General features: G+C 37.2%; 2 protein-coding genes and 1 long non-coding RNA gene across 10 annotated transcripts; 1 reads left to right on the forward strand and 2 right to left on the reverse strand.

Annotated features, from left to right (window-relative positions):
- Nucleotides 1-5,265: 5,265 nt before the first annotated feature.
- Nucleotides 5,266-13,066, reverse strand: LOC125603081 (4-coumarate--CoA ligase 4-like). Of its 3 annotated transcripts, none has more exons than XM_048774346.1 (5): nucleotides 11,888-13,066; nucleotides 6,209-6,404; nucleotides 5,915-6,047; nucleotides 5,731-5,833; nucleotides 5,266-5,625 (listed from the first exon to the last, which is right to left on the reverse strand). In XM_048774346.1, exons 1-5 carry the CDS (start codon nucleotides 12,932-12,934, stop codon nucleotides 5,524-5,526), a joined length of 1,581 nt encoding a protein of 526 aa, XP_048630303.1. In that variant the 5' UTR covers nucleotides 12,935-13,066; the 3' UTR covers nucleotides 5,266-5,523. The 3 variants fall into 3 exon arrangements, with proteins under 3 accessions (XP_048630303.1, XP_048630302.1, XP_048630301.1); XM_048774345.1 differs by having other exon boundaries at nucleotides 5,915-6,065; XM_048774344.1 differs by having other exon boundaries at nucleotides 5,915-6,128; nucleotides 11,888-13,065.
- Nucleotides 7,382-9,763, forward strand: LOC125603082. Of its 6 annotated transcripts, XR_007335224.1 has the most exons (8): nucleotides 7,382-7,537; nucleotides 7,852-8,035; nucleotides 8,133-8,368; nucleotides 8,454-8,529; nucleotides 8,651-8,718; nucleotides 8,797-9,158; nucleotides 9,236-9,359; nucleotides 9,472-9,763. It is a non-coding gene; the product is annotated as an uncharacterized LOC125603082 (long non-coding RNA). The 6 variants fall into 6 exon arrangements; XR_007335225.1 differs by having other exon boundaries at nucleotides 8,133-8,529; XR_007335222.1 differs by having other exon boundaries at nucleotides 8,651-9,158.
- A 6,420-nt stretch (nucleotides 13,067-19,486) lies between the features above and the next one.
- On the reverse strand, nucleotides 19,487-20,811 carry LOC106421893. The gene is made up of 2 exons (XM_013862730.3): nucleotides 19,926-20,811; nucleotides 19,487-19,804 (listed from the first exon to the last, which is right to left on the reverse strand). The coding sequence occupies exons 1-2, from the start codon at nucleotides 20,581-20,583 to the stop codon at nucleotides 19,725-19,727; spliced, it is 738 nt and encodes a 245-aa protein (XP_013718184.2). The 5' UTR covers nucleotides 20,584-20,811; the 3' UTR covers nucleotides 19,487-19,724.

Genomic DNA, 20,811 nt, shown 5'->3' on the forward strand with positions numbered 1-20,811 from the left:
GCGAGCACTTCATCTCACGAAACTTAACAAGCTACTCCCAAGTACCATCACACTCTTCTGGTGAAATAGAATATTGTGTCTTCGATCATCACTACCGTGTGCTTATCTTAATACGCTTGCGGTATCGTACATCCACTTCACAGGAACATGTTGCGCATCAGTTGATCCAAAGACACACTTCTACAACTGGTAATGTCCATTACCAATTCGTAATGTTGTCTTCTGGATATTTTTCTTTAATATCAGAATCTGGCAATACCGTAATGTCAAATCGCTCTTAGTGAACTCCAAAGCTACTTGTTGTAGGTTCCAACAACTCAACGAACTATATGGTGCTAACTGATAATGGTTCCTTTGACTAGACGATGTTCTGTACTTCCGCTCTATGGTGTATGCACTATCTCAGTTCCGTGGATCCTTAAAAATGCTCAAAAGCGTATGTATACCCGGCTACTTCAGCAATGGTATCCAATACTTAGAGCTTTCACTTCCAAATACAAATCATTCTCCTTTCCACTTAACTTTTCAGCTTTCAACATCAAGATAGCTTTATGTCCATATCCTAATCCTTATTACATTAAAGACTACTCTCCTCTCCTATCGAGGATTATGAGTACATGCCAATACAATATATTAACTCCACGTGCTTGGTCCCGGTCTGCTTTCCTAGATCTCTTCCTATTCATTAATCTCTGACCTCCGTATAGATTCTCGCTAAGCCCCGATGCTATCCCTAACACACTGCAACATCCCCGAACACTAGTACACCTCTAAATACGTATCCCAAAATTCTTTCACTTCATATCATTCTAAACTCCAACCCCAGCAAGTCTCCATGCAGGTTCACACCGTCAAGAGATATTAACACTATCACATACACTCCCATGGTCATGATTCTCTATACTCCCTCAGTCCTAACCTAGGTAGCCCCAATTGAAGTTTCCCTTGCCGGGACCGGTAGTTAGGATAGCACTTCAACCGCATATCTTACTAGTTGAGTCCATCAGCCCCGACTTGGTGTTTAGCTACTCCGCACCAAACATATCCTCGTCCTCTGAGTCCTTCGGTCTGACCATGTTTTCCTTGATGAACGAACCTCCTATCATAGCCCTATTGGTTGTACTGGTAGTACGCTCCCATACATTATATCCTAGTGTGGTTCTTCTCGCACTTTCACTCTTGTCACAACGAAACTGCCATGTGGTAATGGCGATGTTGTAAGTTCCCCTTGGGCTCTGAGTATGTGATGCTTGGTTAGCCTATAATCTTCTTACAACCAAAACTATAACTCTGCACCCTCCTAGATTAGCTCATGATCCCAGTAATCTTGCACGTCACAACTATTCTTCAGATCGGTTCTCATTTCTTTAAGGAAGCGGTGAATCAGTTCTCGCCCCCTTAGAGGGTGCCCGACAAATCTCCTCAGGGGAGTTACATCCTTATTGTATTCCCTTACATTCATGTCACTCTGGCGGATATCCTAGAACTAGCCCTCCATTAGATATATGTCCTTCCTCGGAAAATACCTTCATTGACTTATGACCTCAACTTGTTTCACTGCACCTCTAATGTTCCTCCAAACCCATGATATCTGCCACAACCTTTACGCTCTCGGTAGTTACATTAGTCGGGTTTCCATCTCTGGCTTTCCTCTAACCACTCCAACTCATGTGTCTGGCGATGAAACTTCGTGAATGGGCGTCACCGATGGGGTACCACCTTTCCCTTTATGGTGCACTGAGTCCGAGTGTAGATCGGGTTCCACCATGCAGGTACACGATACCGAAATTGTCACTCTGTCGTTACTGATTGTCGAAGACATCCTTCAAGTAGACATCCGATCAGAACCATAATAGAAGTATAGATATAGTGGGTGGTTTTGAAATCGTTTACAACTTTTAGAAAAATCAAAACTTTCACACACACTTTTCTTTTAGTGAAAACAAGTTTTTTTTTTTGTTTATATTTTTATTTTTTTGAAAACGTCAGAAATACCGATCCCTTAGGACAGAACTAAGGGATCTTAACCCGCTCTGATACCAGTTGTAACGGCCCGATCCCCCGGCGTCCCACCGGAGTTATCGAAAGGGCATTATGGACACGTGTCTACTCATTTAGACAACCCTACGTGTCCTGTTACTGGTCCCAAGAGTCGACGGACGTACAATCTTCTTTGAAATACCGTCACACCCACATCCATATACTTCTACTTACAGTCCTGCGCACAGGGAAATGGAAATGGAGGAATGAGCAACAAGTTACTCAGTGAAGTGACTCTAGACCAGCCTGCCTGCATGACACTCTATACTACTCTATGCGGGAACTAGGGCTGACTAGCCACTACAATCAGTTAATGCATCTTAATATTTCATATCATCATCATTTATTTTCAAACATTCAATTCTATACATTTCTGACAAACTAGCGATCAATCAATGCAATGATCTCACTCATTGCCACACACGTCAATCTATAGACTTAACCGACTCGACATACCAGACCGACTCAATCTTAAGATACCTTTAATACCCCAATACCTGATCATGAACTAAGAATTCTACAATGCACGTTTTTATATCCCGCCTCTCGCGGTTGGCACATCTTTTCTTTCTCTGTGGGTAGCTCCCGCTAGGCTTCTACCCCATATTCTTGTGGATTCGCCACAGCTCCTATGGGTGCTTCCATATTCTTGTGGATTCGCCACAGCTCCTATGGATACCTAGCGTAGAACTACTACCACACGTACTTTCTTTTCTCTTTTCTCTGTGGGTTGCTCCCACTAGGCTTCTACCCCATATTCTTGTGGATTCGCCACAGCTTCTATGGGTGCTTCCATATTCTTGTGGATTCGCCACAGCTCCTATGGATACCTAGCGTAGAACTACTACCACACGTACTTTCTCTAGACTCTATATGATTTCCCAACCCATGCTTAACCTTAACGTTATTCACTTATACATTCACTTATCCTTTCACATCCTTATTCACTTTCACTTATCCATTCTCATTCTCATTCACTTTCCTTTTCACTTAGACTCGTACTTGAACTCATTCACTAGACGCCACCCGTTATCGGTGTCACACACAATACACATCACACTCAAGTTTCACTTACAGTATCAATAACAATCTGTAGTCATCTATCATCTTAGCATTCACTTCTTCTAGCATCCTAGTTTTAATCACGAACCACTCATGGGACTACACATCCAAGCATATAAGCATCAATTACCAATCAATCATCACCACAACAACTCCATTCAGTTCATCAAGTCCCATTTATCAGTATGAGGTTCTTATGCATTGTGATCCATTCATCTATCATCCTAGCAATAATCATGTTCTATCAACCTAGCTTTCAAACATGGTCTAATCAAACCTAACTCCAACATAAAGGAGTATACAGTAGATGAGAACAAGATGGATTCAAGACACTCCACCTTAGCCTAGATCTGGATCTGGATCTGGAAACAAGGATGAGAGAAGGTTGAGATCTTGTCACCACCACCACCACACGGCGCCAGCGAGGAAAGAGAGGGAGAGGAGAGAGAAGAAGAAGAGAGAGACGGCGCAGGAGGAAGAGAGGTCGACGGCTAGGGTTTTCGGCCTCTGCAAATTCTCTGCAGAGCTTCGCTTCAGATTTGTGATGAGTCAAAAGAAGGGTGCTGCAGTTCTTTTTATAGGATGGAAGGAAGGAACCCTAGGTTTTTTTCAAACGGGTCGTAGAGAAGCCCATTTTTTTATAAAACTTTTTGGGCCAGGAACCGGGCCGTTACAGGAAGCCCCGTGGTCCCGGAAGAGTAGGGCATCGACAACGTGTCTTTCGGCGAGATCTCCTGTTTAGAAAGCTCTATTTCGTCCGCTTGGGTCAGTTCCGTGAAGCTCACGCAACCGTTAGCTAACGGAACGTCGTCGTCTACGCAGACGATCAAAACGTTTTGGAGGCTTTTCAGTTTGTCCATGGCTTCGTGATGATCATCTTGGCGGCGGAGGCTTTTTCCTTTTGTCAAGAAAAGGAGCATCACAGCGTCACCGTGGCGGATCCCGAGCCGGTGGAGTCCTGCAGCGATCCTCCTTAAAGTGATTTGTACATCGGCATAGGTAAAGATGCGTCCGGTGACACCGTCTATGAGACATGTGGGATGGAGATATCAGGAAGTTTGGACCGGAAGATGAAATCACGAGAAGTTCTTGATGTCTTTTTTTGTGAGAGAAAGTGTTTGTTGTTGTTGTTGGAGCACCATTTGCGTGGAGATTAACTATTCAGAGTTCAGATTCAAAATAAAACTTCTTTGTGAAATACTCAAATGAAACATCTGCTTTTGCATTTGTTTCTTTTAATTGAGATTTATAATGGTACGTTTGATTAGTAAATTAAACAAGTCCTTTTCTTGACAACAATTAAACAGGTTTTTACTATTATTAAATCCACCTTTTTTATCAAACACTAGTTTAAGATCCGCTTCATGTGCGGAATTAACATTTTATATACAAATTATTTTTGCGTATTATTATATACTTAGCGTTTTTAAATAATATGAAACATATTAATAATTATATATTGAATAATTGCAAAACTATTAACTGCTACACATATAATTAAATTGACACAAATACATAAATTAAAGAAATCACTTTTATTTATATTCAATCAATTTAAATAATTATTTTGTCTATTTTGTATGGTATGTAATTAAATTTAAATAATATTAATATAGATATATAGTATATTTTTAGTGTTTACATCCTTGTTGAAACACATATCAGACTACATGGGACATTATACGGGTCTAACTGGTACCATTAGAGGGACATTAAGAATGAGTATGGAAAAAATGCAGAGAAATAAAATTATAAGAATGAAAAGAAAAATTATTCCTCATCAATTTTAGGGAAAAACAAATTTATTTTATATTCCTCTAGAATAAAAAGAATGAAAATGAATGAAAAGAAAAAATCATGTCTTATAAATGGTAAAATAGAAAAGGAATAGCAAGAAATACATTATTCATTTTCATTCATTGGTCACCAGTTAAATCATACAAAGTTAAACCCTACATTTGTACAAATAGAAAGCATAAACAAACTAGAACACAGTCACATGACAGTAACTAAACCTAAATGTTTTTAAATCTGATTAGGACAGCGAACCAAATACCTTTTGGATCATGGAGTCACTGGTTGATCCGGATCAGTCCAAATCGAGTCCACCACGGCTCGATAAATTAATATTTATTTAATTCCAAACAAGAAGGAAAATTCGTAAATGAACAAGAACCTTATATTTTAACGAAAGAAAAAAAAAACCACGTTCATCTTGAATTTAAAAAGATGCGTGTAGAAAACCCTCGTCTTTACATCATTGCATGTCTTCTCTTTTTTTGGACAAAAACATCATTGCATGTCTCAAAACCCAAATGAGATGATAAATAGTTGCTCTTTACTTCCTTAAGACTTCAATGTTCGAGATCACACACACATTTTGAAACTCTCTTTTATCTATATAAGTTTAAGATACTCAGTTTACAATTTAGCTCGGAGAACCTTTCTCAAAAGCTTTCCAGATGCTGATTTGGGTATAGCTTTTACGAAAAACACCATCTTGATTCTCTTGTAGTGAACCACCTATATTGATCATCGCATGGTCGATTAATACATCTTAAGTTTTTATCCTTGTGTGTTTGCCCATGTTGAAGATCAAATTAAAGTGAAATCTCATAATAGTAGTACCTGTTTGTTGACATAATTCTTGATATCATCTTCGGTTAATTGAGATCCTTTCGATCTAACCACAAACGCTACCGGAACCTCATCAGCTACTTCATCCTTCATTCTGAAATATCAAATATTATTACAAACGATAGAAATGAGTCATTTCGAGTTGAAAGTTGTCATATTTGTTTTTGAAACTTACGCGACAACAGCAGCATCTTCGATATAAGGATGAAAAATAAGCAATGCTTCAAGCTCAGCTGGAGCCACTTGATATCCTTTGAATTTGATGAGTTCTTTCAAACGATCAACAATGAAAATTTCGTCGTCATCATCTACAAAACCAATATCTCCTGTGTGTAACCATCCGTATTTATCAATCGTTCGAGCAGTAGCCTCCGGATCATTCAAATAACCTTATAACATCACATCATTTTTCCCCATCAAACTAATTTCTCCTAAAAAACAAACCAAAACGGCGCAACACGAGCCTAACCTTTCATGAGTTGATGGCCTCTAATACAGATTTCGCCAGATTTGTTGCGTGGTAAGGAGGCTCCGGTAATGGTATCGACCACTTTCATCTCAGCGTTTCTGATCACAGTCCCACACGAACCAGACTTGGTTTTAAACGGGTGCTTTGCAAATGCCAACGAATTAGCTACTGTTCCTGCTTCCGTCATTCCATAACTCTGAAAATATATTTTTATTTTTTAGTCATTACCAAAATTCAATAAACGAACTTTCACCATGATAACTTCCCCATAAATTTATTAATTTTCTGGTAAATTTATATTTTTAGACTTAATAAAATATTATATGGTTCTAGTATTATTAATTTACTGAAGTGTTACTGTACAAACTAGTTGCTTAATAAAATATTATGGTTCTACTATTAATGGAAACATGATATGCAGTAATACAACTTGAAGCATCAATTACTAGATTAAGTCAGTTCCACACTTCAGCAGGCTTAAAAAGGAATATAAATGTATTGTTAAAAATATTCTTCTAGCGTCAAAATGATCATTATTTTTTAAAAAAAATATTTTTTACATCTCAAACCATTTTTTATCAAGTAATAATGATAAATATATTTATTTTTTAAATAATTGTTATAACTGAATTTTGATTAGCTAAAAGCTATTTGAAAAATTATCACACAAAATAATACATTTATAATTAAAATTATATAGATATATATATATTTTAATATGTGTGAAAACTCTAAAATATGGATCATTTTGAAACAAATGGAAAATTTATAAAACTCTAAAATATGGATCATTTTGAAACAATGAATTAGCAAACTCTGGAATGTGTTTTATTTTTAGGTATTACCAAAATTTAATAAATGACAGCATTTGAGTTTAACACTATATTAGCATCCCCATTAAATTGAGTAATGTATTAGTAAATTTATATTTGACAAACTAATCAAAATATCATGGTTTTAGTCAGCCCCGTGCCTCAGTAATAAAAATAGAAACATTCGCTTATGGCATCAATTTTTAAAAAAAATTCAAGGGCATCATTTTATGTAAAGATAAAAAGCATAATAAAATTATAAGAACATGAAACTATACCATGAAAGCGCTGTGGGTAATCAACATTATAATTGGACAGTTTCAAGGCTCCTTAAGGTGTCCACGTAGGCAAACGTGTGGGACCCACCTTTTAAGGCTGAGGGCGCTTCCTCTTCCAGAGTTCATTTTTATTACTCGAACATAATAAACCTACACACGATCTCTGCCGACGTCGAGAATCATCTTCCTGTAACGGATTCTCCAGCCTCCTATATATCGAGATCGTCTATGACTCTATGGTGCGTCCTCATTTGTCTCTAAAATTTTCTTCTCCCTTTTTCCCCTTCGTTTAACTCTCGAAACTTCATTGCTTCGTTGTTTCCTTGGTTTTGTGGTCACTTTGATAATGTTCGGTGGTCCATAATGCATTTTTACAGCCCAGTTTCACTTTTGCTTAGCACCTCATTGTTAGAAAAAGCATCTTAGACGACTAATCTTCTTCTTTAGTTTAGATATAGGTTTACTCCATTAAAGCGCCTCACAACCTCATACAATTCCCTTTCTAATTTTTATTTTCAGATTAATTACATTAAACTGTTCATTTTCCTACCAGAGCTTCTCTCAACCAGAGCAGGTTTCATCCAATCATGGAGAATGTCTTCCTCTGCTGCGAGGCTTTCCAACTTGGCCAGACTTCTTATTTCATCGTCTCTAGCCTCATCCGCTTCTGGGATTCCCGTAACGTCAATAAAAACGGTGAATTTATGGGAATCAACCTCATCTTCCTTGATGAAAAGGTATCGCACCTTTCACTCACTCACAAATCATATAGTCAAACTCTGTCTCATGAATCCTAAATAATGTTTGATTTTACTCTTCTGTCTCCATATGCAGAATTTTGTGATCCACGGCTCATCCCAGCTGCTCGCGCAAGTCAGTTATGTGCTGAATTGATCGTTAAATTTGATCGGTTTGAAGTTGCCCGATGCACGATTACGCATCATCCTTTTGTTATCCCCATAAAACTGTTGATGAAGTCGTGACATCTCCTCCTACGAATCAACCTTCAAAAAATTCATGCTTTGCAATTTTGACCATGTCCAAGCTCTTTCAAACACAAATTTGGAACGGTAAAGCATTCTAAAACATTTTCTTTTCCATGTTACTATTCGACGACTAGACTAAGAGAGAGGCACCAACTCTTGGCAACGATAGTGCGTTGTTTGTGGTCTTGGACAGGGAGATAACTAAGCTAACAAAGAAAAACATACCAACTCTGGCTTTTGAGCAGGTATGTTCTTTTTGCTCATACACTCCATTTAATTGGATGTAATGTTAGTTATATTTCTTAGCAGGTATGTTCTTTTTGAGCATCTTATATTTTTGTTTTCTCTTTTTTTTTTTTTCTTTAGGTGAATATAGCTAAAATCTAGAGATGATTCGGTAAAACAAATGATCATAACTTCTGCCATACGATTAGGTAAACATCATGACATTTTCATGTATGTTAAATCAGTTTCGTACAATTTGTGTTTATCTAAAGCAGAAATAAATTCAGATTTGTGAGTCACCACTCACCAAAGGCATTACTTGGGAGTGAGATTGAGTCATCACTCACCAGCATTGTAATAATCAACGCTATTAGGCAACCATTTCACAGCTGTGAGAGTCAGCTAAACACTGCTCAGTTATAGAACTCAAATGTTCAATCGTGACAGCTCAGTAGCTAACTGAACATTTTCTGATTATTTTGATATTTGTTACTTTCAGCTTTTATTACTTTCTGTTTAAATACATGTCCTCTAATTACTTTCGAAGACTTCTTGACTTCGGTTGTGCCGTAAGATCTCAGTTGTGAAGTTGCTAAAGTCGGTTTTATCTTCTCCTCCTAGGAAGAAGCTAACCTGTTGACAACACAAGGTAAGGGTTGTTTACTCTTTTGGGTGTACAGTTTTAATTAGCCAAAATATAAAACATGTAACTTGGATTTGTGTTAGCTTTGACCTGGAACATGTTAAAAAGCGGACATGCTACTGCTTTATCTGGGAATGAAGTTAACTTCTGAATTTGTTTACAACGAGAATGATCCTGCTAACAAACATTTTCTCCACATAGCTGAAGGTGAAACTATACGACCTTAATTGCTTTTACAACGTGTTTGAACTTAATGCCCTTATACACTTCAGTTAAGGTGCCTTATATTTGTCTCATTTTTTAATTGAAACTTAAATAGATAGCCTAATATCTCTGGGTGAGAAGTTCGTAAGGTGAGATACATGGAGATCTTGTGAAAGTGTATGGAATGAGTTTTCGTTATTTACGGTGGAATAATCTCGGTGGATTGATTATGCACTGATGTTCAATCATCTAACAGTAAGTCCCTCCGAGTAAATGAAGATCATTGAATTTTTTATTTTTTTTATTACTTTTTGTGTCTTAATTCTTTTTGTTTATTGTATCTTAATCTTACAAACATGAAAGACTAGATACAATCCAATAGCTACGAAATATTTAGGTTCTCTATACATCACCATCTTAGACCTTATACTACAACAAGTTCAATTATAACCAAATTTAAGTGCAGCCCGAAAACATTGACATTTAGGTGACAATGCAGAAATAAAAGCATACTCAGTTTAATGGGATAAGTCATAATTTGGTAAAACAATCTACACTTTTAAAAGCTTAATACACCAACTAAAAAGAAGGATATAAATAGAAAAATATAATAGATAAAACTAACATACAAAACACTAAGATTCAAGAATGATAAAGAAAACCCAAAATTATTAATTAGAAACAAAATAGAAAACACAAAGCCAGACAAACCCCGCGCTTGCGCGGGGTTAACGATCCCTAGTTAGGATAATAATAACACACATGGATTTACCATGAAAGCATTGATTTCTTAAGTAAGTTCAGTCAAAAATAAAAAATAAAAATGTAAGTAATTAAATATTAATGACAATTAGAGTGGTTGGCGGTGATAGTTTTGGATGTATTTTCTAAAATAGATTTTAAGAATATATTTTCTTTATATTATTTATTTAATATACAAGCTTTAGTTTTTTTTTGAACTTAAATTTACGAGCTTTTAATTATTTAAATTTTGGTTGCTTCAGGCATGTATAAACGTTGGCACGAAGAAACCAGATCTTTGTTTGGGTCCGGCATACGGCCGGCGCGTGAGCGTGCGTGCCGTCGCCGGAGCCCTTTCCATTTCTTTGTAGTTGTCCCTCTCCGCTCCTTCTTCGTAGTTCCGTCATCGACCGCTTTGTCGGAGTTCTGGTACCGCAACCATCCTTAACGGTGGCTCGGCTTCTGGAGTAACGACGCGAGCGATTGGAGGTTCCCGATGGAGATGGAGTGGCTTGCATGTTCAGGTGGTGTTTTCCGGGAGATGGAGGCTACCCTAGATCCATCGTCGCCGGTCTTTTTGCGGGAGGTGGAGGCTTTCTCAGATCCACCGTCGCCGCTCTAACTTCTGGGAAAGAGAGGCTCATTCAGCTCTGTCTTCGCCGGTTTTTGGTCACGGAGAGTGGAGGCTTGCAAAGCTCCGCGCTGCCGTCTTGAAGCCCGAAGTCCTTTGGGTTGTGGTGATTAGATTGAGGTGTGATAAGTGCGGTTTGGTTCTTGTAGTGGTTTTCGGCTCGCCTATCTAGGGTTTGTGGTGGTTCATAGTCGGAGGAGATCTCGTTAGATCGATGGAACTCTCCGGCGAGAAGACAGAGCGGAGTAGAATGGATAGGGTTTCGTCGGAGGCTCTTCAGGCTCTGATCTCCGGTGAAACGAGGTTGTCAGTGGTAAGTTCCGGCGGCTGTGCGAAGCGGGTTCGATCAAATCGAGGCAGACGACGCATGTCATGCTGATGGCCCAGATTCTTACACGTGTTCAATTCCCAGCCTCCTTGTCGCACCCCTAGGGCAAGCTGTCCGGTTTAAATGTTTGGGCCTTTGGGCCGTTTAGTTTTCTTGGGCTTCGGCTGTTAATGCTGTAGCCCATTATGTATGTGTGTCATTTGTTTAGCACTGTCTACTTGGGCTTCGGCCGTCTGGACTTGGCCCGTTTGATTAATAAAAACAAAATCTTGGCGGGAAAAAAAAAAGTTGGCACGAATAGTATTGCGAAGTTACTGAAGTGTACGTTACTGTAAAATCCAATTGCTTGATGACAAGATTATGATAACAAAGATAATCAATTGAAACAAAATATTCTAATAATCCAACTGAAGCATTAACTAGATTAAGTCAGATTTCACACTTCAGCAGGTTTAAAAGTAATATATAAATGTGCTAAAAATTAGTAAATAAATTTTTCTATAGTTCGAAAAGGTGCCCTTATGATGATCTACACAATGGCGTAAATAGTCTTAAAGCTTGATATGGTGAATCATTAAACCATTTTTTTTTAATTATATAGACCACGAGATTGCTGTAAATATACATTAAACTTCATTTGATTACCTCATGACTCGTATCATATGTAATCTATTCAAATCAATTAGCTCTGTCTCCAAGTAATTTTAGTCATCCAAGAATCAATAGTCAATCTCAATATTCACATTTCTCGAATTTCAACAATTTTGTAGAGTCACTTGCACTTAAAGTTTATGAGAAAATAATTATGAAAGTAAGCGTCACTAAACTGACCTGACCAAATATTGCATTGGGAAGCTTACGACGCACGGCGTCTTCAAGCTCCTTCTTGAGCGTAGCTGAGCCCGAAAGCATCATCCTCACCGAGCTCAGATCGTACTTCTCTGTCTCCGGAGACTTAACGAACGCTAGAACCACCGGTGGGGCCATCGGAACCACCGTGACCTTATACTTTTGAACCATCTTCATCACCAGATTCAACTCGAACCTCGGCAAGATCAAGAACGCGGCACCGGTCCTCATCGCCGAAAGCATCAACGAGCTGTGCGTGAAAGTGTGAAACATTGGGAGGAAACAGATGATGACGTCATCTCTGGTGAAGTTGAGATTAGGGTTTTCTCCGTCTACTTTCTGAGCAATGCTCGTAACTAATCCCTTGTGACTAATCATCACACCTTTTGGAAGTCCCGTGGTCCCGGAGGAGTACGGAATCGACACCGTATCCTCCGGCGAGATCTCAGGCTTAGGAAGCTCTGCCTCGTCCGCTTGAGTCAGGTCCGTGAACCTCACGCAACCGTCAGCTAACGAAACGACGTCATTTTTGTCGTCTACACAAACTATGACAACACCAAGCTGTCTAAGGTTTGTTAGTTTATGGACGTAACATGATTTTGTGATGATCATCTTCGCGGCGGAGGCTTTTGCCTGTTTTGCAATCTCCGTTTGGGTAAATAGCGGATTAGCGGAGGTCGATACGGCTCCGAGGTGAACCACGGCGAGGAAAGATAGAGCAAACTCCGGCGAGTTTGGGAGAAGGAGCATCACGGTGTCACCGTGGCGGATCCCTAGCCTGTGGAGTCCGGCAGCGATCCGCTGTAAAGTGATCTGCACGTCGGCGTAGGTGAAGGTACGTCCGGTGGCACTGTCTATGAGGCATGTGGTGGTGGAGTCGCCGTCTCCGTCGCCGGAGAACTTCTGGAAGACGTACTCGGTGAGAGGAAGGTGGTTTGGAATGGAGATATCGGGAAGTTTGGACCGGAAAATGAAATCTTGATCTGTCTTTTTTGTAAGAGAAAGTGCTTCTTGTTGTCGGAACGCCATTTGTGTGGAGATTCAAAATGTAACTTTATTTTTGTCACTATAATGGACCTAATGGACGAGTCCGGTTTTACGTGTTAAAAACTCGTGTTTCAAAAAGGAAAAAAAAAAATACTCTCCTAACGATAAGGTTTTGCAACCACTCTCTAAGATGACATCTCAATAAATGCATCTGAACCAAGCACCAGTCAAATCGCAATAATTCAACATGTAGGCCATCTTCTATTTTTGTTTTGATTCGAACGTGGAAACTGAGCTGAATTACTAACTAATAAAGATTTATCAGTTAAAATATAGGGGTTTTTGCCAAAACTAACCCACAACTTGATTTTAATCCCAAACCTATACCTAAACTTGAATCAAATGCAAAACTAACCTAAAAGCCTAGTGAAATTACAGCTCAGCCCCTTGTGACCAAACAAAAAAACAGAAGTCATTTTTACGAATATAGCCCCAGTAAATCGTCTGAGATGTTGGAAGTCGTCTGGACGACTGAAGTGTAAGTCGTCTGGTACCAGTTTATTTTAAAAATAATTTATAAATCTTGTAAAAAAATATTTTGATGCGTAAAAAATAAAAATCAAGTAATTATAAACAATTTTAACTGATATAAATTAAGATATGATAAAATTGATTTGTTTTGAAGATAGATGAGTGGAAGTAGTGAATCATGAAATACTTTGGTTTAGGAGTTTGGCAAACATATGTTGTAGTATTGTATGTATTGTTAGGGTTAGATTTTGGAAAACTAAAATGTTTTTTTTCAAAAAATAGTTTTCACCTATATGTGTTTATTTCTGTGTATAGTAAACATTTTTCAAGTTTGATTTGGTTTTATGAAGTGTTTAATTAGATAATTAAGTTTAGGGGTTATGTTTAGGGTGTGGACGACTTATATTTCAGTCGTCTGTTGAATAATTTACCCGGACGACGTATATTTCAGTCGTCCACATCGTACTGAACCTTATATTTTACCAATGTACGTTTTAACCTAATAACCGGATCATTTTACTCGGACGACTTACATTTCAGTCGTCTGGTGAAGAAATTAAAACAGACGACTTACATGTAAATCGTCCAAATATTCCCGCCTAAAATTTTTCAAAAAAATTATTTTCCCGCTTAAATAATTTAAACCAGATGACTTACTTGTAAGTCGTCTGGAAAGTCTTCTATTTTAGTTTCCCGCTAAAAATATTTAATTTCCCGCTAAAAATATTAAACTCTTCTGGACAACTTACATGTAAGTCGTCTGTTTTAATTTCTTCACCAGACGACTGAAATGTAAGTCGTCCAGGAAGTCGTCTGAGTCAAAAATATTTAATCTAATTGGATTTTTTGTCTCCCTATATAAAGAAAAATTTACACATTCTCTCTCCTCTTCTCAAATGGCTGCAACAAAAATGTAATGTTCATCATTCTAAAACTCTCCAACCTCTCTCTAATCTCTTTGACTTGAAAACACCAAACTTTATATGAATTTTTCAGTTTTGTCTCATGTATTTCTTACTAATCTATCTCTTTTGCAGGTTTTTAATCAAATGGTACTCATCTTCCACTAATTTAGAGGTATATCTATTAATTTTAGATATGTATTTTTGTGTGTTCTATAAATGTAGATTTATCTAATCTTCCACTCATTTTCTCTATTTTTAAGTCATTTGAACGTTTTTGGATATGCAGGTTTTTCAGATCTGGATTTGATGTGCAGGTTTTTCAGATCTGGAAGACTTCTGGGACGACTTACCTGTTAGTCGTCTGGAAGTCGTCTGGAAGTCGTCTAGACTTCTTGGAAGTCTTCTGACAAAGTCGTCTGGACTTCCAGGAAGTCGTCTGAACTTCCAGGAAGTCGTCTGGACTTCCAGGAAGTCGTCTGGACTTCCAGGAAGTCGTCTGGATTTTTCTGAGCGTTTTGGTAAGTTCTTATGTCTGATTTTTTCTTCATTTGGTAACTTCTTGTTGTATAAAGTTCTTACTTTTTCCCAAACTAAAACTTTCCAAACCCACTCTAATCTCTTTGACTTGAAAACACCAAACTTTATATGAATTTTTCAATTTTGTCTCATGTCTTTCTTACTAATCTATTTTTTTTTTGCAGGTTTTTAATTAGATGGTACTCATCTTCCACTAATTTAAAGGTAGATCTATTATTTTTAGATATATATTTTTGTGTGTTCTGTAAAGGTAGATTTATCTAATCTTCCACTCATTTTTTTCTGTTTTTAAGCCATTTTAACGTTTTTGAATATGCAGGTTTTTCAGATCTGGATTTAATATGCAGGTTTTTCAGATCTAGAAGACTTCTGGGACGACTTACTTGTTAGTCGTCTGGAAGTCGTCTGGACTTCCTAAAAGTCGTCTGGACTTCCTGTAAAGTCGTCTGGAAGCCGTCTGAACTTCCTAAAAGTCTTCTGGCAAAGTCGTCTGAACTTCCTGGAAGTCGTCTGGACTTCTTAGAAGTCGTCTGGACTTCTTAAAAGTTGTCTGGTCTTGTCTACTCAAGTGGAATCCAAGCTTGTCTTTGTAGATGAATGATCTATAATTGTTTTGTTTGTGGTCTGTTTTGTGAATTGCATGTATACTCTTTTAGTTGTGAATTTTTTGTAAAATCAGTAATAATGTTTTTCAAGATGTATTAAATGTGCTAACAATGTGTTTACACATTTACAAATCAATGAAATAATAGACTTCAGTAGCCTTTTTCTTATCTTTGGATCTCTCATATGCAATAATAAACTCCAATGGTCTTTTTCTCATCTTAATAAACAAGAATGTTGGTAAGAGATGGAAACAAACAATAGTAACTAGTCAAAGCATATCATATTTTTTATAAGTTTGTATTGAAAAACTTAGTCAAATTTAGTAAAACTAAGGGAGAGAACATATTTTGTAAATATGAGTTTTACATATCTTGAAGTTACTTATCACTCTTAAAAATACAAGTTATTCAAAAATTAACGTAGAAGACTTAAAAACTAGTGGAGAAGACACGGACGACTTCAATCTAAGTTGTCCAGACGACTAAACAATATGTCGTCTGGTCAACGCAGAGGTTATTTTTGCAATTGACTTTGAAATCTGTTATTTCGGACGACTGAAAGTTAAGTCATCTACTATTGTTTGGTTAAAAAAAAACTCCAAAAAAGCTAGACGACTTACATTTCAGTCGTCAGAGGTTAGTTTTGCATTTGACTGGATTATTTCAGAAGTTTGACTTTTTGGACGACTTACATTTCAGTCGTCTAGTGAAAATTAAAATAATAATATTTTTTTAAAAGTAGACGACTTACAGTTAAGTCGTCATAGGTTAGTTTTGCAATTGAAAAAAAAAACTTCAAGATTTAATTATATACAGACGACTTATAATTCAGTCGTCCACGAGACGACTGAAATGTAAGTCGTCCAGGATTTACGAGGTTTGACCAGAATCTCGGAAAAAAATCCTGGACGACTTACAATTAAGTCGTCTGGTGGACGACTGAATTATAAGTCGTCTGTGTATAATTAAATCTTGAAGTTTTTTTTTTCAATTGCAAAACTAACCTATGACTACTTAATTGTAAGTCGTTTACTTTAAAAAAAATATTATTATTTTAATTTTGCCAGACGACTGAAATGTAAGTCGTCTGGGGAAGTCAAACTTCTGAAATTATCCAGTCAAATGCAAAACTAACCTATGACGACTGAAATGTAAGTTGTCTAGGTTCTTTGGAATATTTATTGAAACCAAACAATAGTAGACGACTTAACTTTCAGTCGTCTCAGGTTACAGATTTCAAAGTCAATTGCAAAAATAACCTCTGCGTTGACCAGACGACTTCCAGGTAAGTCGTCTACAGCCAGACGACTTCCAGGTAAGTCGTCTACAGCCAGACGACTTCTCAAGTAAGTTGTCTGACGAACAGATCTGGAAAAAAACTCGATGTCATACCTTAAATTGGTGAGATAAGTTTCTTAGCATACATAAGGCTTCTCCAAGCACATAGAATCACAAACGAAAGTCACCCACCCATAATCGTTAGCTTCTATGACTCTATGAACCATAAAAATTTTAGAATCAAAATCTTGGGTTTTTTTAGTTCATTGTGGAGAGAAAGTGAGAGATATGTTGTGTTTAGTTCACAAGAATGGAAAAAGAAGAAGGGTAAATCAATTTTGGGAGCATTAAGAGCTTCAAATTGGTTGTTCATGGTGGTTGTGGTATTGATGACAATGGTAATCTTGTAATTACTTGAAGATGATGAGGGTGAGAGAGTAAAAATGTCATTTTCGAAAAGAAAAAAAAAATTGATGGCATTTTCGTAGATTATATGAACTTGTGGGGTGAATAAGGTAAAACTAATTTTCAAAAAAAGGGAGGTTAGTTTTGTGTTTGACTTTAAGTTGTAGGTCAATTTTGCAAAAACCCCTAAAATATATCTAAGTTTCTCTATGGCTTTCTTCTTTAAACCGACTTAAGGCATCTGCATCAGTGAACTTTATGGAAGGGGTTCATAAAGTATTATTTTATTATTTTTTTCTGTTTGATTTTTGTTTTTTTTTTTAAAAAAAATTAATTAATCGGATCAATCGCAGACCGCCACGTAGCATGAGCCCGCGCTACAGTGATGATCCGGATTCAGTGCAATGATCTCGCAGGAGACAAGTTTACTTCTTTTGTTTATTTTAATATTTTTTTTTCGAAAACTGTGTGAACTCCCCATAGAATTCACTGATGTAGATGCCCTTAATTTTAGCTAGAACAAAAAAAACAAAACGACCAACAAGTTCAGCAATGATGGATTTTGATTAGAAGTACCATTATGGCGGAAAAAACGGCCGATTAGTACATGAACTAGGATCTTGTCTAATCGATACCTAAACTATTTGTACATGCGATATGATATTTAACTAACAAAAGGTTTGAATTTAGTACCTGCACTTACAATAAAAAGCTTTTAAATACTCACGACTGACATCGTTTCAGGTAACTGGTAATATTTATCAGTGATATGCTAGCGTGGAATAAACGATATCATTTCAACCAGTGGTAAAAAAAAAGTGAAAAAACACGCAAACACGCTTGAATAGAGCAAACCTGGATCTCTCATAAGTTGATAAGACATCTTACCCAATTGTCCTACTATAGAAACTGTATACAAAGGAAAATAATATTACCTTTTAAATTAGCGATTATTCCTTTTAAAATGCATTATTTGTATTTTTGTCAAAACACTCTTTTTGTCAGCTGTCAATACACAATTTATATATAATATTTTTCTTAATTATATTTGTTATTATACATAATATTTTAAATTATTTATCAAGCAAAATATGTTTATCAAATTTTTAGTATTCAAATAAAAATTTATTTTATAAATCAAAATATTTAATTTTTCTATATATATATAAATATTTTATTTTAGAATTTTGCCCTAAAATGAAGTGTTTTAATGAAATTAATAAATCTAAAGTTGATGGGGAAAGAGAAGTAACACAATTTCAAGAGAAAAAAACACGATCTGAAGAAAAGAGAAGGAAGTTGGTGTCGGCAAGTGAGAACATTGATTTATAGAAGAAGAGCAAAGTCTGATTGTTTATTTTATTTTGGTTTTTTAAGTGAACTTTGATTTTTTAATAGCACAAGTGGTTGTTTCACAATATATATATAGCACAAGTAGTTAATGCTTGTATACGACAGTGTGCTGAACCCGGGTTCGAAGTGTGGTAAGTGTGTGTTTTATTCTCTTAATATTCTGACTCAAAACGACATCCGTTTAAGTTAGTATAAGCTGACTCATCCACGAACTCGTCCACATCAACATGTTACTGATATGTTGTCAGTCGTGGGTATTTAAAATCTTTTTATTCTAAATATGGGTACTAAATTCAAATATTCTGTTAGTTTAGGTATCCTATCGACGCACAGACAAATAGTTTAGGTATCGATTAGACAATATGACCTTAGTTCGGATACTAATCGGACGTTTTATTTTTTGATAAAATATCAAATTGATTATAAGAATGAAAGAATATGGTCATTTACATATGTATAAAAGATAAGATATATAGCAACAAAGAGTAAAAGGTCATTAAAAGGACCAAAGGCCACTGTCCAAACTCAATCATAGATGGCGAACCAACGCCGTAAGAGACCCTCATACTTGTGTGCGGCTCCATATTTGAACGCAAGAATGCAGTTACGGTTGGTTCGGTCAATATGTCGACACATCTGCTATGTTCTCATCCAACTCGTTCGATGTCGGCGAGCATTTCTCTGCCTCTAGATTAGATACACTGTCACTTGGAACGCTAGACAGATCAAAACGTAGTCCATAGCTGAGAAGGTGTTATCCTGTAGACCAGTCATGGTATCATTCCAATTGGCCGTTTTTTTTTCATTGTGGTTTATTTCTATGCAACCCTTCGCATTACCTATTTTATGCAATTCTATTTGAAATTGAGCCCTTTGTCAAAAAAATAATTTATTCAAAATTCTTAATATATATATACATATACTGTATATATATAATCTCTTGGTTAGCGGTTTTTTTTTTTTTTTTTTTGTAAAGCAACATTCATTTCTTAACTTAAGATTGGTACATTAAACAGAGAGCTTGTCTGGCCACAAGGTCAGCTCTATTAATAACTAGTCTAGGGATAAATTTAAATTCAACAGCAGTAAATAGAGCAGATAGAAGGTTGAGAAGAACAGCAATCTCTAAATGTCTTCCTCTTGAATTCACAAGTTTAGTGAGAATCAGAGTGTCTGAAAAGATCAAGAGAGCGTTAATCCCACATTGAAGAGCAGAGATCATGGCGTTTCGTAACGCCAAAGTTTCCGCAGCAAGAAGCGATGCCACAAAGGAGGCAGTCGCTGAAAAAAGTCTTTTCCTGGAAAGGAAGAAAGACAAAAGTTATCTCTTCCATAATGGGAAGGAGGATGAATGTGATCTCTCCCAGGTTAAGGAGGAAGTTGTCGAAGCCTTTTGGTATAACACCAAGTGAAAAATACCCTTAATGGCATGATTATCGGGAATGATAAAGCTTGTAGAATTTGATGGGCTGGAGAAAGTGTCAAGGCCCACTAGAGAAAACCATTTGGTCCAGCCCATATTTTTACTCCTGTGAGGAATGGAGAGTAGAACGCCAGTGAATTGCTGTAGCTCGGAAGATTCTTCGTCGATGGAGGCTTGCCTGCAACTGATTGGTCCTTTACTCTCAAGTAGGAGGAACATAGCTGTGATAGAGGTCGGTAGCAGGTGGAGAATAGAGATAAAGCTAAAGGGTGGTGACGATCTCCGAGATCTGCTCGGGAAAGTTCTCGCGGTACCGCACAGATCTGTAGAGATGTGCGGCGAGGAGGGATATGTCATGTTGAGGGATACATGTGCCGGAGTTGTCGAAGAGGGAACATCTTGTGGCTCCGATGGAGCGTCCGGTGGGTCAGGAGGTTCTGGTGGTTGAGCAAGGTCGGGAAGCTCCAGAGAAAACAGATTTGGAGATTCCGAAACAAGCGAATTCAAAGTTGAACCCTTCACCTTCAGACTTGAACCAGTGGTAGCAATATTGGAAGAAAGGTTTCTCACCGGAGACATAGATTTTTCAGGAACACAGCCGGACAAGAAACGCAGTCTTCTACGTTGTAGGAGATCTTCGGGTAAACCCAGCATGGGTCCCGAGAGTGAGAAGCATAGCTTCTCAGGAGAGAAGAACAGCGGAGAGGGTCAGGCACCAAACGTCCATGCTAGATCGGAGTTGAAGCTTTGTGTTGATGGCAGCCGCCTTGGAATTCGTGTCTGAGAGAAAACACTAGGGCGAACTCTCTACTCTTATCTGGTTAGCGGTTTACATTCTCTCTGTTGTCGTTATCGTGTCTACTTTATGCAAATTTACTTAAA

This window comes from Brassica napus, unplaced genomic scaffold (assembly GCF_020379485.1).
Source record: "Brassica napus cultivar Da-Ae unplaced genomic scaffold, Da-Ae ScsIHWf_3088;HRSCAF=3902, whole genome shotgun sequence".
NCBI classification, from domain to species: domain Eukaryota; kingdom Viridiplantae; phylum Streptophyta; class Magnoliopsida; order Brassicales; family Brassicaceae; genus Brassica; species Brassica napus.